The 14,900-nt window shown below is 51.1% G+C and overlaps 1 protein-coding gene across 3 annotated transcripts in view; it reads left to right on the top strand.

The window, feature by feature from the left end:
- DAAM1 (dishevelled associated activator of morphogenesis 1) overlaps nt 1-14,900 on the top strand; it is a 58,493-nt gene that overhangs the window by 17,806 nt on the left and 25,787 nt on the right. For all 3 annotated transcript variants that reach the window (XM_086612931.1, XM_086612932.1, XM_086612933.1), the window contains exons 3-5: nt 9,860-9,931; nt 12,268-12,362; nt 14,166-14,499. In XM_086612931.1, coding sequence (XP_086469057.1) covers nt 9,860-9,931; nt 12,268-12,362; nt 14,166-14,499 — 501 coding nt within the window. The remainder of the gene's footprint in view (nt 1-9,859; nt 9,932-12,267; nt 12,363-14,165; nt 14,500-14,900) is intronic.

Genomic DNA, 14,900 nt, shown 5'->3' on the forward strand with positions numbered 1-14,900 from the left:
GGAGCTGGAGACAGGGCACAGGGGTCCTACCTCCCTGCCTTGGCTGCAGATTGAGTGACGGTGATTTGGGAAGTCCAGGATGCAGCCAAACCCTTTGGCCTGCCTGTGTTTAGTAGCAAGTTGTGGCTTGAGATGCTGGTAACACCCAGGTTCACCTGGTGGGTCCCAGTGAGTTGGCAAAGGTGGACATCAGTCGCAGGCAGCTGCCTGACTTACCAAGGATCCAGAATTGTCCCCTGAGCAGTTTTCGCCCTTTCCTCTGCTGCTGCTTCTGCCTTCTGTTGGAAACAGACTGTTCAGAATTGGTTGGACTTTGAGTCCAAAAGCCCCAGTTTGGGGTGTTCTGAATTTTCAGTGTTTTCCCTGTTTTCCTGCTGGTCACAGTGCTCCTCGCCGCAATTGCAGAGTCCAGTTACAACAAGCTCCCCCTCAAAAGAGCAACACGAGGCAGGACAGAAACGCTGCCCAGCCTTCTCCTGGGGATTTTCCTTGAAAATCAGCTTTGCTGGGCTCCAAAATATCTCACACTGTGGCCACAGCTGGAGCACTCCCCTGCCTCTATCAACGGCAAAGATGTGTGCGGCACAGGAAGCATCTGAGCATCTGTCCTTTCAGTGCATTCCCTGCTGCTGTGTGCCGTGCCTGGCACTTTGGCTTTGCCATCAGTGTCACCCACCATACTCAGCTCTCCAGAGCTTGGTGCATGTTTTATATATTCTCATTTTTAAAAGGGCGTGTAGTGATAGGGCAAGGGGCAATGGCTTTAAACTGAAAAAGGGGAGATTTCCATTTGATCTGAGGAAGAACTTCTTCACTCTGAGGGTGGTGAGGCACTGGAACAGGTTGCCAGAGAAATTGTGGATGCCCTATCCCTGGAAGTGTTCAAGGCCAGATTGGATGAGGCTTTGAGCAACCTGATGTAGTGGAAGGTGTCCCTGCCCACGGCAGAGGGATTGGAACTGGATCATCTTTGAGGTCCCTTCCAACCCTAACCATTCTATGATGGGCAATATTTGGTAAAGGGTAACCACACTGAAACATTTTGTTGTGCTGGCTTGTCCTGGAAAGGGACTTGACCATGGCAGTGCTTGTCAACAGGAAATAAGGGAAAACCAGCTATTCCCCAGGCATGTTTTCCTCCCTGGGATGTTACCCCTGGCCTGCAGCCCTGTATCCTGGTTTCTCTACCCTGCAAGCAACTGGTTTTATCCCAGCCCATGGTACCAGCTTGGCAGGGCACAGGGTTTGTCCTCCCTGATTCTCCATCCATGGAGGTGCTGGGTCTGATCCCAGCCCTGACCCTACTCGGAGCAGGGGGTTGCACTAGATGAAGTCCTCATGGTCCCATCCCACCTGCATCGCCCTGCGATGCTTCAGGGGCTGGTGGGGCAGTGCAGAGGGATAAAAAGCATCTCGTGATGGGGGCTGGCGAGTCTGTCGGCAGAAACCCAAGCAGGAACTGAAGTCTTCATGAAATCCAGCAGCCGTGCAGTGCTCGGGTCAGGAGAGAGATTTAACAACTGTTGGAGAGACACCTTCTTTGAAGTCGTCAGCCCCCCTCTACGGCTCTAATAAAGCAGGGCGACGCAAAGGTGGAGATGCATTAACAGCGGGATGAAATCTGCTTTTAGAAGCGGTATTTCTGGACGATGACTCGTTTCATACCTCATCCTGAAACATTTCAGTCCCTGCTGGCCCCGCTCTCCAGGAGAGGATGTTGCTCGGAAGTGCAGGGAGGAAGAAGGAGGGTTTCCAGCTTTTACTGTTTCTTTGGCTGCAGGTTTGCTCCCGTGGAAGAGAGTGACTCAGGATGGCCTTTCTCAGGAGGCCACGCTCCAAAGGGGGTTAATAATTAACGCTTTGTGCTTAATTCTGCTGTACCTCTTAGTTACAGGAGGTTTGGCTCCTGCTAGTCAATGTATGTAACGTCAAGCTGTTAAAGCAGCTCGCCGGGTGATTTTTATGAGCCTCCAAATATGGATGAATAAGAGGTGTTCAGGCAGAAGCTCGGCATAAATAACCATCTGGAAGGGATCAGTAGCGAAAACCAGCTCACGTGAACGTAGGATCTGGCTCTGCCCCCCTCCCTTTCCATTCGGCTGAGCTCTCTGAGCACCTGTAAAGCCAGGGTAGGGGAAAAGCGACCTGGAGGGATACCAGGAGATGCTGCACTCTTGAAGCTTGTGTTGAAAACCCGTTGGCATGGCTAACACTGGATGCGTAGCTCTCGGCAGTGTTAAGCTGTCCCCGGCAAGCAAAGCTTAACATCTAAAATTTCCTCAGACATCAGATATGAAACCAGGATCCCTTCGCATTAGGAAAGGGCAGCAATGGTGTGTTGGCAGGGGAGAATGGGAAAAAAACTTGATAAATAGGGAAATGAGTGATGGCTCTCCAGTAATACCATTTTTCCCAGCCAAACAGCCTCTTTCCTCTCTGACTGCACCTTCCACCCGCTCCCTACAGACAGCTTTGCTTTCCAGCTCACTCTTCCACTTGTAGCTCAGTCCTGCGGTTCATTCATGGGGCTTGTGTTTCCATCTATTGCCTTCATTTAAAAAACATCAGTTATTTAAAAAAAAAAAAACTCAAGCAAAAAGCTGCAGTAGCAGAACTAAGAGCAAAAGCTGACAAAGCTGGCATGCAAGGAAAGGAGGAAAAAATAACTCGGTGTTTTGCTGTGGTCCTGGGTTACCTGGGATGGATGAGGAACGTTTCATGGCCCCTGGGCATCCAGATATACCTGCGGTTGTTGCAGCAGCAGGTTGAAATATCACCTCGAGTGTCATTTTCTTGGGCTGACTGAGAGAAACGGGCTGTTTGCATGGCTGGAGAGAGTTTTTAATAGGAAATGTTGATGGTTTTTATCTTTAAAGGTAATTCCCTTTTTAGTTCCAATCACAACACACTTTTGTTTAAGCAGGGTTTTTCTCCCTCTCTGGCCAAAAAATGCATCTGTTAGCAATCTTTTTGGATTTTGGAGCGAAGCTTTTCAAACAGTGAACCAGCTGACTACGAAAGGCATCTGGTCATGCTGTATTTGCTTATGGGCAGCATGATTTTTAAACCCTGGGAAAAGCATACAAAGGCATTTGTGTGTTTGTAGAGGAGAGGGTATAGGGAGTGTTCACATATGGAAAACCGGAGTGGTTTGGGATGAGATGGTTTGGACCCCGAGATCCCAACTTGGGAAGAATCCGATGAAATGACAGCCCTTCGCGGCATCACTCCGTGAGCCTTTGGCGAGGCACAGGGAAGCGGGGAAGTGGCTTTAGTTGCATCCTTTAGTTTTTGTTGCGGGGATACCTGGGTGAGCCGAGCGGCTGGAGAGGTGAGGAAAGCCTGGAGAGCTACGGTGGGCCAAAACCTCCACCGCTGCGTGCCTGGCAAAGGCTCAGCCATGTTGGCGGAGCTGGGCTGGATTTAAAATTCCCACGCAGGCTGCAGACCCGTCAACTTTGAAACCCATCCGCGCCACTGACTGCTTCTATTTTGACCTTGCAAACAGCATCCAGGTGGATCATCCGCAGCAGGGTTGCCGAAATGCGGTGGGCTGCCAGCCGCTGCCACCTTTCCTTTGCTCCGCTGTTTCAGAGCAGCAAGGAGGGGTGGAGAACACTGTGCAAAATAAAAATGCAGTCAGGAGGATGCACAAAAACAAAGGGGGTTGGTTCTGTTTTTGCAGCAGGTGCCGACTGAACAGGATTTTTTTTAAACCCTTTGCTGTGACTTTCCAGATATGAAGTTCTCCTGGGGCAGATCAGCCTTGCAGGTGGTGCCAAGAGGGAGGTGAACCATAGAATCATAGAATGGTTTGGGTTGGAAGGGACCTTAAAGATCATCTTGTTCTAACCTCTCTGCCGTGGGCAGGGACACCTTCCACTAGATCAGGTTGCTCAAAGCCTCATCCAACCTGGCTTTGAACACTTCCAAGGATGGGGCAACCACAACTTCTGTGGGCAACTTGTTCCAGTGCCTCACCACCCTCAGAGTGAAGAATTTCTTCCTTATATCTAATCTAAATCTCCCCTCTTTCAGTTTAAAGCCATTTTTCTTTATCCTATCACTACATGCCCTTGTCAAAAGTCCCTCTCCAGCTTTCTTGTAGGCCCATTTTAGGTACTGGAAGGCTGCTAGTCGATCTCCCTGGAGCCTTCTCTTCTCCAGGCTGAATAAGCCCAACTCTCTCAGCCTGTCTTCGTAGGAGAGGTGCTCCAGCCCTCGGATCATCTTCATGGCCCTCCTCTGGACTCGCTCCAGCAGCTCCATTTCCTTCTTGTGTTGGGGGCCCTAGAGCTGGACACAGTATTTCAGGTGGGGTCTCACAAGAGCAGAGTAGAGGGACAGAATCCCCTCCCTCGACCTGCTGGCCATGCTTGCTTGGATGCAGCCCAGGATAGGGTTGGCTTTCTGAGCTGCAGGTGCACATTGCCAGCTCATGTTGAGCTTATTAACCAACACCCCCAAGTCCTTCTCCTCAGGGCTGCTCTCAATCCATTATCTGCCCAGCCTTTACTTGTGCTTGGGATTGCCCCGACCCATATGCAGGACCTTTCGCTTGGCCTTGTTGAACTTCCTGAGGTTTGTACGGGCCCACCTCTCCACCCTGTCAAGGTCCCTGTGGATGGCATCCCTTTCCTCCAGCGTGTTAACCACACCGTGCAGCTTAGTGTGGTCAGCAAACTTGCTGAGGGTGCACCACTGATGTCCTGAGCGTTGTCACTAAAGAGCTCTCTGAGATTTGCTTGGAGCTGGCTGCTGCGAGCCAGCCTTTCCTTCTGACTTGGTTTCACCTTGAAGGATCTAACCTGGTGTGTTGAACATCAGACGGTTGGGGAACTCAGCCAGTTGCCCTCTGAGGCTCAGTTATTGCAGAGCAGCTCCAGATCCATCACCATCACCACAATCTACGGATGCGAGAAGGAGGCTGCTGGATCAGACAGAGACATCACCCACAGGCTGGGCACCTGGAGGGCCTTGCCAGAAGCTTGATTTAGAAGCAAAGTGGCATTAACAAAGCACAGAGGAGCTTCATGGACATCTTTCTGCCCGCTCCCATGGGGACATGCTGTGAGCAGGAGGGTGCATTGGTCCAGGTGGCTGCATTCCTGCAGGTCAGAGGGGCAGGAACTTGTGGAGATGTACCTTCCATATTAATAATGGGAAGAGCAAGGGCAGTCTGGCTTTGGGAGCTGCCGACACCCCAAGGGGGAGGCACTTGAGTTGTGGATGTGTCAGGCTTGTAACCAAGACGTGGCAGGGCTGGGGAGTGTGAAATCTTGCTGGGAAGAGCAAAAGGATGGCTGGAGCTGGCAGATCGGTGACCTTCGCTTGGAAAAGCTCCCGCTAATGAGGCATCTTGACTAAGCACTGCTTCCCCTGCGGCATCCGGTGCTGACAGAGGGGATGGAGCTTGTTCGTCGGGTAGCACACCACGACACCCCCTCCACCACTGCCACCACGGTGCAGAACAGCTGAGTGGCAGCGTCCGTCAGCCCCACACATGGAGCCCGGGGGCGAAGGGGTAGCAGAGGCGAGAAGAGGGCACAGCGATGCCAGGGCCATGGCTGATGTGATTTGTATTTTTACCGGGTCCTTGGAAGGAAGACGTGGGTGCTGGGGGGAGCAGGTGGGAACAAAGTGGGGGATGGGGCGAAGATGGCCCTTGGCTGCATGACTTCAGCGTTTCCTACGTTTTGGAGCAGAGCACGTGTGTGGTGGCACATTGGGGCCACTTCCCGGCGGTCAGTGATGGACGTTGATGCAGATGTTACAGATGAGAAGGGATACTCATCCCTGTGCCGTGTGGTTACAGCCATCAGCCTGTCTCTAAAGGAGCAGCTCGTAGTAAGCCGCAGCACGGCACCGGGCTGTCAGTGGGGTCCGGATCAGCCCTCGCTTCTGTGCTTCTTAAGAGCAAACACAGCAAAGACCTAAACACAGCCCAGATAGGAAGAAATTGGGAGATATTTGTTTGCCCAGTGCCAGCTGGGCAGGACATGATGGAGCAACCTGGAGAGCTGACGTTGGCAGTACTCAGCTCCGCGTTTGGGCATCCCTTGTCGAAGGCGGGCTGCAAAACTCACATCCCCAAACCCACCCTGGGTGCTGGGAAACCATCTCACAAATTCACCCTTTCAAACTGTGATGCCCGGAGAGGATCCTCCTCCCTCCTCCTGGCTCTGAGCGAAGCCTTGTGAGTCACTTCCCTCCGGGCTCGTCGCTTTGTCCGGAGATTTCTTTACCACCACCGCACGCACTATAGGACACGTATCGGTGTGCTGTAGACCATTAGCCACAGTAATTACCACTGAGCAACTCTTGCAGGGAGCTGAGGGAAGGCTGTGCCCTGATCCTTGCCTGCTTTATTGTGCAGTCCCCCTTTGCCTGGGAAGAGCTGCTTCCTGGCGAGCCTGCCCGCCTGCTCATCTGAATTAATGAGGTTCTGCTGCACTTAATTGAGAGCGCTCTCTAAATTGGGGGTTTCAGGGAGGAAATGCAAGAGCCCGAGGGAGCCGAGCAAAGGGAAATATTTATAATGCAGCATGTTAATTATAAATGAGCAGTTTAGCCAATTTTGTTGTTCAACCTTCCCTCCGCCCCCCGGAGACCTTTAGTTTTTTGCTCCACCGCTTCCTTTCAGCCCCAGACGAGCAGCAGGTCCGGATCCCTGCCCACCTCGCAAGCGTGTGCATCATGCGGAAAAGCCCAGGGATATAGGATGACCCAGCCTCGCTGCCTTCTCACCCCATTCCTCAGCATGGGTCTTGCTCCCTTGCCCAAACCTTCTGGCTGGGTACAGCCCATCATCTCTTGGTGCTGTGTAGTGATGGAGACCTCACCACTCTTCCCAGCCAGTGTTGCTGCTGGGAGCACTGGTGGGAGAGGGATACTCCTTATAAGAGGTGCCAGTGGTACCCTAGGGTGATTGAGAGGACCTCCAGTGACATCTCCAGGAGGTGAGTCACAGGAACTGGTTCCTTTTTGGGCCATGTTCAAGGCACACATGGGTGCCCCAACCCTGCTGTTGCTCAGGGCACCGTTTGTGTTCCAGCTTCTAAAGTGAGTCAGGAAACCTGGGAAAATCACAATCTTTGCCCCCAGGCTTTGCAGGGTTTGTGCAGAGACTTCCCGTGGCAGAGCGTAGGATGGCTTGGAGGGGTGGGTTGGCAGACATCCCCAGCCTCCCTCCCTTCTTCTGCAGTGCCATTGCCACGTGTACGTGCTCTCCTGTTTCTGTCACATGTAGGTGGTGTGCTGCATGTGGCCAAGTGTACCAGGGACGGGTGTGCTTCTGCACACATGAGCACATTGGAGTGTCCTTTAGGAAGGCGTGTGATGTGAGCTGAGAAACCGGAAAGACCTGGCTGCCTGGGTCAGACGGGATGGTCACCGAGCAGGAAAGTGGCCTGAGACTCAGCCCAGCTGCTTGACACCACTGAAGAGCCATGGGGTCATCCAGCAGGACAGGTGGGCGGCCCTGAACAGGGCTAGCACCAAGAAAATGTCCTTTTGATTGCAGGAAAATAAAGCATGGGTAGGACAGCATTTTTTTTTGTTGTTTTTCTAACATTTCAGAAAAATTCTTGCTTTTTGCTGATTCCCACTTGATTAAAAAAAAATGAAATGTGGAGGGCAGGTAAATCAAGTGTGTCATTCAAAACCTCGGTTCTTGGCAGGAAGAGAGGAGGCGAACCCAAAGTATTAAAGCAGAGGGCAGGGAGGGCTGAATGCAGTCTTCTTACTCAGGAAAGTCATTTTATTTGCTTTAAACTGGACCAGATCTATAGAAGATTAAAAAAAAGTGGGGCTCACAGATGTACTTTCATCAGCGGGAAGTGTCCTAACCGCACGCATGGGCAGCCGTCACGGAATGCTTCTCGGGGTGAACTGGTTACTGCCAGGCTGGACCATGGCCACTCGGAGAAGACTGGAGGTGGCCACAAGGGTGGACAAGCAGCTTCTTGTGGCCCTCAACATATCACAGGACATGCCTGAGAGTTTGCCAGGTCCCTTGTTGCTCTGAAACTTCTTTTGTTCCCACCACAAAGCCAGGCACAGCAAAGGGTCAGGTTTGTGGGGATGGGCCACACTGTCCTTGGAGGAACTGGATCCCATCCAAATTATCTACGCTAGCTCCATGTGTTCTCAGCTTGGCAAGCTGCAGCTTAGGAAGTTTGGATGCACAAACGTTTCCCACGTATGCCTCTTGAACTGTAGTAAATATTTGGGACTCTGCTTCTTGGGCTTGCTGAAATCAGACAGAGCATTGGTAGCTGTCTGCATGCACGGATGTGGGAGCAGAGGAGTAGGTCATCTAGCTCCCACCATTGCAGGCGATTGTGGGGTAGGATGACCTTTGAAAACATATCTTAAAGTTCGGAAGGGGGCAAAGCTGGGCAGCAAGTCAGGCTGTGAACTGAAGGTGGTTAGTGAAGAAGATGCCTGGGATTTGTGTAATATTGGTTGACTCTACAGCCTAGACCTGGGTGGCATTTCTGCTGTGAATCCTTTTTCTTCTTTTGATATAACTTTTTAGGAAAATGCAGTGGGGAAAAAGGTTGATTTTGAAGTATTCCCTCAAAGCCTGCTTACATGCCCTGGGGACATGCAGCGTTATTTATCTGAGCTGGGCTCAGAGGTACTTCGGTCATAGAATCATCCTTTAGATTGGAAAAGACCTTTAAGATCATTGAGTCCAAGCACTAACCTAGCACTGCCAAGTCCACCCCTAAACCATGTCCCTAATCACTGCATCTACACATCTTTTAAATACCGCCAGGGACGGTGCCTCAGCCGCTTCCCTGGGCAGCCTGTTCCAGTGCTTGACAACCCTTTCAGTGAAGAAATTTTTCCCGATATCCAATCTAAACCTCCCCTGGTGCAACTTGAGGCCATTTCCTCTTGTCCTATCACTTGCTACTTGGGAGAAGAGACCAACACCCACCTCGCTACAACCTCCCTTCAGGTAGTTGTAGAGAGCGATAAGGTCCCCCCTCAGCCTCCTTTTCTCCAGACTAAACAACCCACGTTCCTTCAGCCACTCCTCATAAGACTTGTGCTCCAGACCCTTCACCAGCTTCACTACTCTTCTTTGGACACATTCCACGTACAGGGGACACCTCCCTAGTCCTGCTGGCCATGTCCTACAAGAACATGGCAAAACCTGAAAACCCCTTGTGCGTCCCGCCAGGCGCAAGGTACTGTAGACTGGGATGACCAAAGGAGGCTGTGCATCATTCAGTGTCATAGATCATGGGCCCAGGGGTGACATCCTTTAACATGGGCATTGCCAGGTACATGTTCCATCCTAATAACTAATGAAGCCTTCAGAGGAGTTGTGTGTTGTGCCTGAAGTCTCTCCTAGGACATTGATAAGTCCTGGTCTTGCTCCAGGAGTGGAGCCTACTTCGGGTCACATTTGTTCACTCTTCTTTACTTGTAAGAGATTCTTTTTTTCCCACCAGAACACATTCAATCAAGGCTGTGAAGCCAAAACTTCAAGGGCACTATAGAGTCAATACAAGAGAAATCTGGATGTAAAATTTCAGTCTGGTTTCTCCGAAGCGGATATAACCACAAGACTCATGCAGTATCCTTGAGGCAGAGTTTGGTCACAGGCAAATGGTGAAACATAGATCATATATAAAATACGCTAGTTCAATAAATCAGGTAATGTTCCTGTAGCTGGAGCTGTTGGTGGTGAGCTCAGAATGTAGAAAGTGGAGCTTATATTTATATAAAGTAAAGCAAGAGCTCCAGGGCGCTTCAGAGGTGGCTGGTCATGAAGGGCAGGGGATGTCAATACTATTTCTACTAATCTGCTGTCTTTCTTTCACTTTTTCCGCCCTCCATCCAGGACCAGGAAGAAAATAAAGGAGCCACCAGCTGGCCGGAGTTCTATATCGATCAGCTGAACTCAATGGCTGCTGTAAGTATTTCCCCAACGCTTTGGTACTTGTGACCCCCGTACGGTGGGTCACAAGCGCAGCGGTGACAGCCTGCGGCACGGCCAGCATCGTGCCAGGAGGGCAACGAGTGGTGTAGCCACAAAGGTGTGACCTGGCCGTTTTCAGCCTTTCAGGAGTTGGCAGTAGCTTTCAGTTTGTCCCAGCAGTTCAGAAACCCTCAATGGAAGGATTTAAGGATATCCTCCACTAGGCCAACAGATACAGCTGGAAAACGGAGGCGTTTTCCGTGGCAGGAAGGGCATTTCATCTTGCCTCGCGCTGGGAGGCTGTGAGATGGATGACGAACAGCAGCTTTCGGTATAAAGAACCAGACTGGTTTTTAAAGGCCCCGTTTGATTGTGCAATGCTTGTGGGGCACCAAGCTGCTGTGGTTGCTTTGAAGCTGATAGTTTCAGTGCTTTTCCATGGATTCCTTCTACCACCTTGCTCCTGAGACACCCTTCTGTGCTGGGCGGCCGTGACAAAACACGACGCTGCGGGTTGTCTGTCCGACGAGGGATGTGCTTAGATATAATTTTATTAAACACTTTCTTTTTGATGTCGTGCCAGGTGAGACAGAAATAGCACCGTTTTCTGTAGGAAATACAGTTTATTTCCTGCAAAGCCGCGCAGTTCAAAGCCCCTCCATCCTCGCTCTTGCTTTCAGAGTCTGAAAATGCTGAGGTTCTTGGCCACTGCACTAGGGATGAGACCTGCATGGAAAATGAAAAAGAAAATCATCATTTTTCTTTTCTGTTGCCCCTATATTTGCCCTGCTGTTACAGGGCCAGGTTGACAGGGGAGGTAGGGCTGGGTGGGGGAGTGGGGACAGAGGAGGGCAGCATGCTGCTCCCGTTCAGGAAGGCAGGGATGCCCAGGGCTGGCCACGGGCTGCCAGCTGGGCAAAGTCCTGAGCTTGAGCAGAGCTTGTAATCAAAGCTTGCCAGATGCCTGGAGGGTGGTTTTGATCTCCCTAACACGCTGCCGAAGAGGAGCTTGGTTAAATGCGGGGCTCAGTGCAGCCGTTTATATCTGCTGGGACCCTTTCTCCCTCCTTTCCTTTGCCTCAGCTGGTGCTGAGGCAGACACCTCCAAGGGCCCAGCACCACTGGATGGTGCAGGAGGCACCAGGGTGTTGCTTCAGCTGTGGCCTTGGTTGCATGAGTTGGGTTGAGCAAACCGTGCCCCATGCATGCCCAGGGTAGAGCCGTGGGAACCAGGATCCCGGTCCCCAGCACCAGCCTGACAGCAAAATCCAGTGTGGGAGATGCCAAGGGCATCCCGTGCGCACAGCTGCTGTCTCCAGCCGCAGTGATGGGGTTGGCAGGACCCACCCTGGCTGACCCCAAGTGTGGATGCAGCATCCCATCCCCTCCAGGCTGCAGGGTGTCCCCTGGGCCCCCCACCTCCTCTGCAGAGGCACGTGGGTGCCTGTCGAGATGCATGGGTGCCAGGGAAGACTGGAGGACCTCTCCGTCTCCCCTGCCCCGGTTTAACACCTTCTCTCTGTAGATACCCCAATTAATGTTGGCTTAGTCCCCTGCGTCCTCACAGCCCTCTCGGGCCCTGGGATCGTCCTCTGGAAACACATCACGATTCACGTCACCCAGGTGTCACCTGCAGCATCTCTGAGAAACCTGAGCAGGGAAGCAGGGTTCAGCCGGACATTTTCTTATGGGATACTGTGATGCACTTACCTCTTCCTTTTACAAAGTGTGTTTCCTGGAGGGTTGTGGGCTATGGGGAGCATGCCAGGATTTACATCCAGAGCCCATGGAGTAGGTGTGCTCCTTGCCTGAGTTGCAGCCTTTTCTTCTTGCTGCTCTGAGTCTGAGGGTTGCAGGGGACAGTCATGAGCATCCTCCAACATGGGCTTGTCTGAATGAGTTGACAGGAGAGCAATTTGGGGTGACACCACTCTTGCCTGCAGGCGTTAGCTCTGGAGCTTAATAATCACACAGGACAATGCTAAATGTGTCGTCTCGAGGTGATAATCCAGCTTTCCCAGTCATTTTGGGGCTGTAGATCCCAGTGCCTTGCCAGGACTTGCTGAGGGGTGAGGACGAGTTTGGGGAAAAGGGTACTGGATTCCTTTGGCCATCACCAAAGCATCAGCTGATGTTTGTTTTCTGCTGCTTTGAAACAAAACCCGAGTGGCCAGGGAGACACAAGGCCCTCAGCAACGCTGCTCCAAAGCATCCAAAGTTTGGGGTGTCGCTCACTTGAGGACGCGGTGAGGCAGCGGGTGCTCCTGCTCCTCAGGCATGAGGTTCACAGGGAAACCTCCCCTCTCAAATCTCCCTTTCTCCTTTTGCAGAGGAAATCGCTGATCGCTTTGGAAAAAGAAGACGAGGAGGAGAGAAATAAAACAATTGAAAGTTTGAAGACTGCACTGCGGACAAAACCGATGAGGCAATTCCCTTCCTTCTGGCTTTACCACCGCGGTCATGGCTCTTGATTTATGTCCTCTGTTGCAGGAGGGGTTAAATAGAAATATAAGTGGGGGCTGCTCAGGACAAGGGGGCAAGGACCCGGAAACGCCACTTGCTTTTTTTGATTCACCTCTTGTCATTTTGTTCCTTTTCCTCGGTCCTTTTAGTGGCCGAGAACCACCAGGACCTTCACATCTGTTCAGGCAAATCAGGCAACTTCTTTTTTTTTTTTTTTTTTTTTTTCAAATTTGCTTTTGTTCTCGTTGGAACAGAATGTGAAAATTGAATGTAAAAAAAAAAAAAACTCCAATTTTTGTTAAAGGAATAAAATCATATGAATCTTCAGGATTTTATGAAAGGCAAAAAAAAAAAAAAAATGTTGCTGGGAAGTTTTGATGGGGAGGATAAAGAAAGGGTGGAACTCTTCCTGAATGTCTGTAGTTTTTCCTAAATTCAGTTTCTCTGGAGTCTGCATGCACACATCTGCAAAACCTTTAAGATGCCTCAGGTCAGCATTTTCTGATGGGAAAACGTTTCATTGAGAAATGCATGACCTGTTCTGGTTATGGAAGAAACAAATTTGCTGTTGCTTGCAAATACATTCCCCTCTTGCGTTTCTCTTCTACAACGGTTGATGGTACTCGGTAAGAAATTCCCAGGGTCGAGGGTGAGCACCCAATTTCTGTGAAGCCTGAACCTCTTGGGTGCTGTCTCCCCACAGTGCCCTGGGAGCAGGGCTGATACCCAGCCACGAATCTTTGCAAAGTCCTTAAAAGTGGTTTGTGAGTGTCTCACTGCAAGTCAGAAGGATCCAGCAGGCTCTATAGAAAATTTTACCTGTCAGACCTGCTTTTGCTTCCAGGGACGTGAACATCAAATTTCCTATTGGTTTTGGCTGGAAGAAGAGCAGGCTTTGAAGCAGAGAAATCAATTTTCCCTGAACTCGCAATTACCCCTTTTGTTGCTGCGCATCGGCACGGCTTGTTTCGAATTAAAATCATACCAGTGCTGGGATGTTCTTGGCTCGTTTGCTTTCTGAGCAAGTGCCTTTTGCCAAACCAGAATACACCCAGCCTGGATGGCATCGGACAGGGAGGTCCTAAAATGCTGGAGGAGCGTGCAGTGTTATGTCTGCCTGCTCTAGTGAATCTGCCTGGGGCACTGCTGTGCGTTCACTGTCTGCCTTCTACTTAGTGGCGTTAGAAGTCATCATAAAAACCCGAAATCCTTTTAAATTGGTGAGATGTGCCTAAGGGAGGAGAAGGATGTGGGTGATGAGGCAGGAAAGGTAGCACGAGGCAGAAAGCCTGGCAGGCAACATGGGCTCAGCTAGTGTTAGGCTGTCTGCGGCTGAGGAGGAGGCAACTCCAGGGCTTGAGAGCTTCTTCCAGTGCTGTGCAAAACTTGTCCCAGGCAAGTGAGATTTAAGACTCAGGTTGGGGACTGGGAAGGTTTTGCAGCAGCGTGGCTGCAGACTCCTAACCTCCGCCCTGGGGCTTGTGCTGGCGGCTGGGTTAGCTGGTCCTTTTCCAAATATCCCAGCTCTGGACAGCCTTGTGCAGATGATGCCTGGTTGCCTACGCTAGTGGACACCTATTAAGTTGCTAAGATTTTCACAAAGTCAACTCTGTGCTCTAAGCCTGCAGGCATTTTGCTATCCAAAGTCCAGGAAAAAGTAGATGAGACGGTTCTGGGTTTACAACAACAGACAAGTCAGACCTGTTTGAAGTTACAGGAGTCCTTCAGCATTTGGTTTTAAAGCTAAAAAGCCTCTTTCCTGCAGGTTTGTAACCCGGTTCATCGACCTGGACGGCTTGTCGTGTATTCTGAACTTTCTCAAAAGCATGGACTACGAGACGGCAGAGTCTCGAATACATACCTCGCTCATTGGATGTATAAAAGCACTAATGAACAACTCCCTGGGCCGGGCTCACGTCCTGGCTCATTCGGAGAGCATTAACGTAATCGCTCAGAGTCTGAGCACGGAGAATATTAAGACGAAGGTGGCAGTGCTGGAAATCATGGGCGCTGTGTGCCTGGTTCCCGGGGGCCACAAAAAGGTACTGGAGGCGATGCTGCACTACCAGAAATACGCCAGCGAACGGACTCGTTTTCAGGTAGGTGGGGCTCAGCTCGCCCCTCGGCTCCTGAAATTCAGCATTCTTGTCCCTTCCTCTTCCTGGATATCCAAATGCCGCTTGCAAATGATTTATTATGGCCGTTTATAACTTAGATACTCTGAGAATTACCCCAGAACCATGTCTGATGAGGTCTGCAGCTGAGCAAAGAGTGAGGAACCAGTTAATTAAGGCAGCACCCCCAAAAAAAAAAACCCGCCAACGCTTGCTTGTGCAGGGTCACTGGGACTGCAGCTCTGCAAGGCTGTAGCACATGTGAGTGGGCTGATGTTAGCTGAAACGGGTGCTGGGGTGAGCTGCGTTACACGGGACAGCAACTGATGGTCCATCCCCAGCAAGTTGCTACAGGGGCTGTAGGACCATCACGAGATGTTCCCGCA

This window comes from Tauraco erythrolophus, chromosome 6, assembly GCF_009769465.1.
Source record: "Tauraco erythrolophus isolate bTauEry1 chromosome 6, bTauEry1.pri, whole genome shotgun sequence".
NCBI classification, from domain to species: domain Eukaryota; kingdom Metazoa; phylum Chordata; class Aves; order Musophagiformes; family Musophagidae; genus Tauraco; species Tauraco erythrolophus.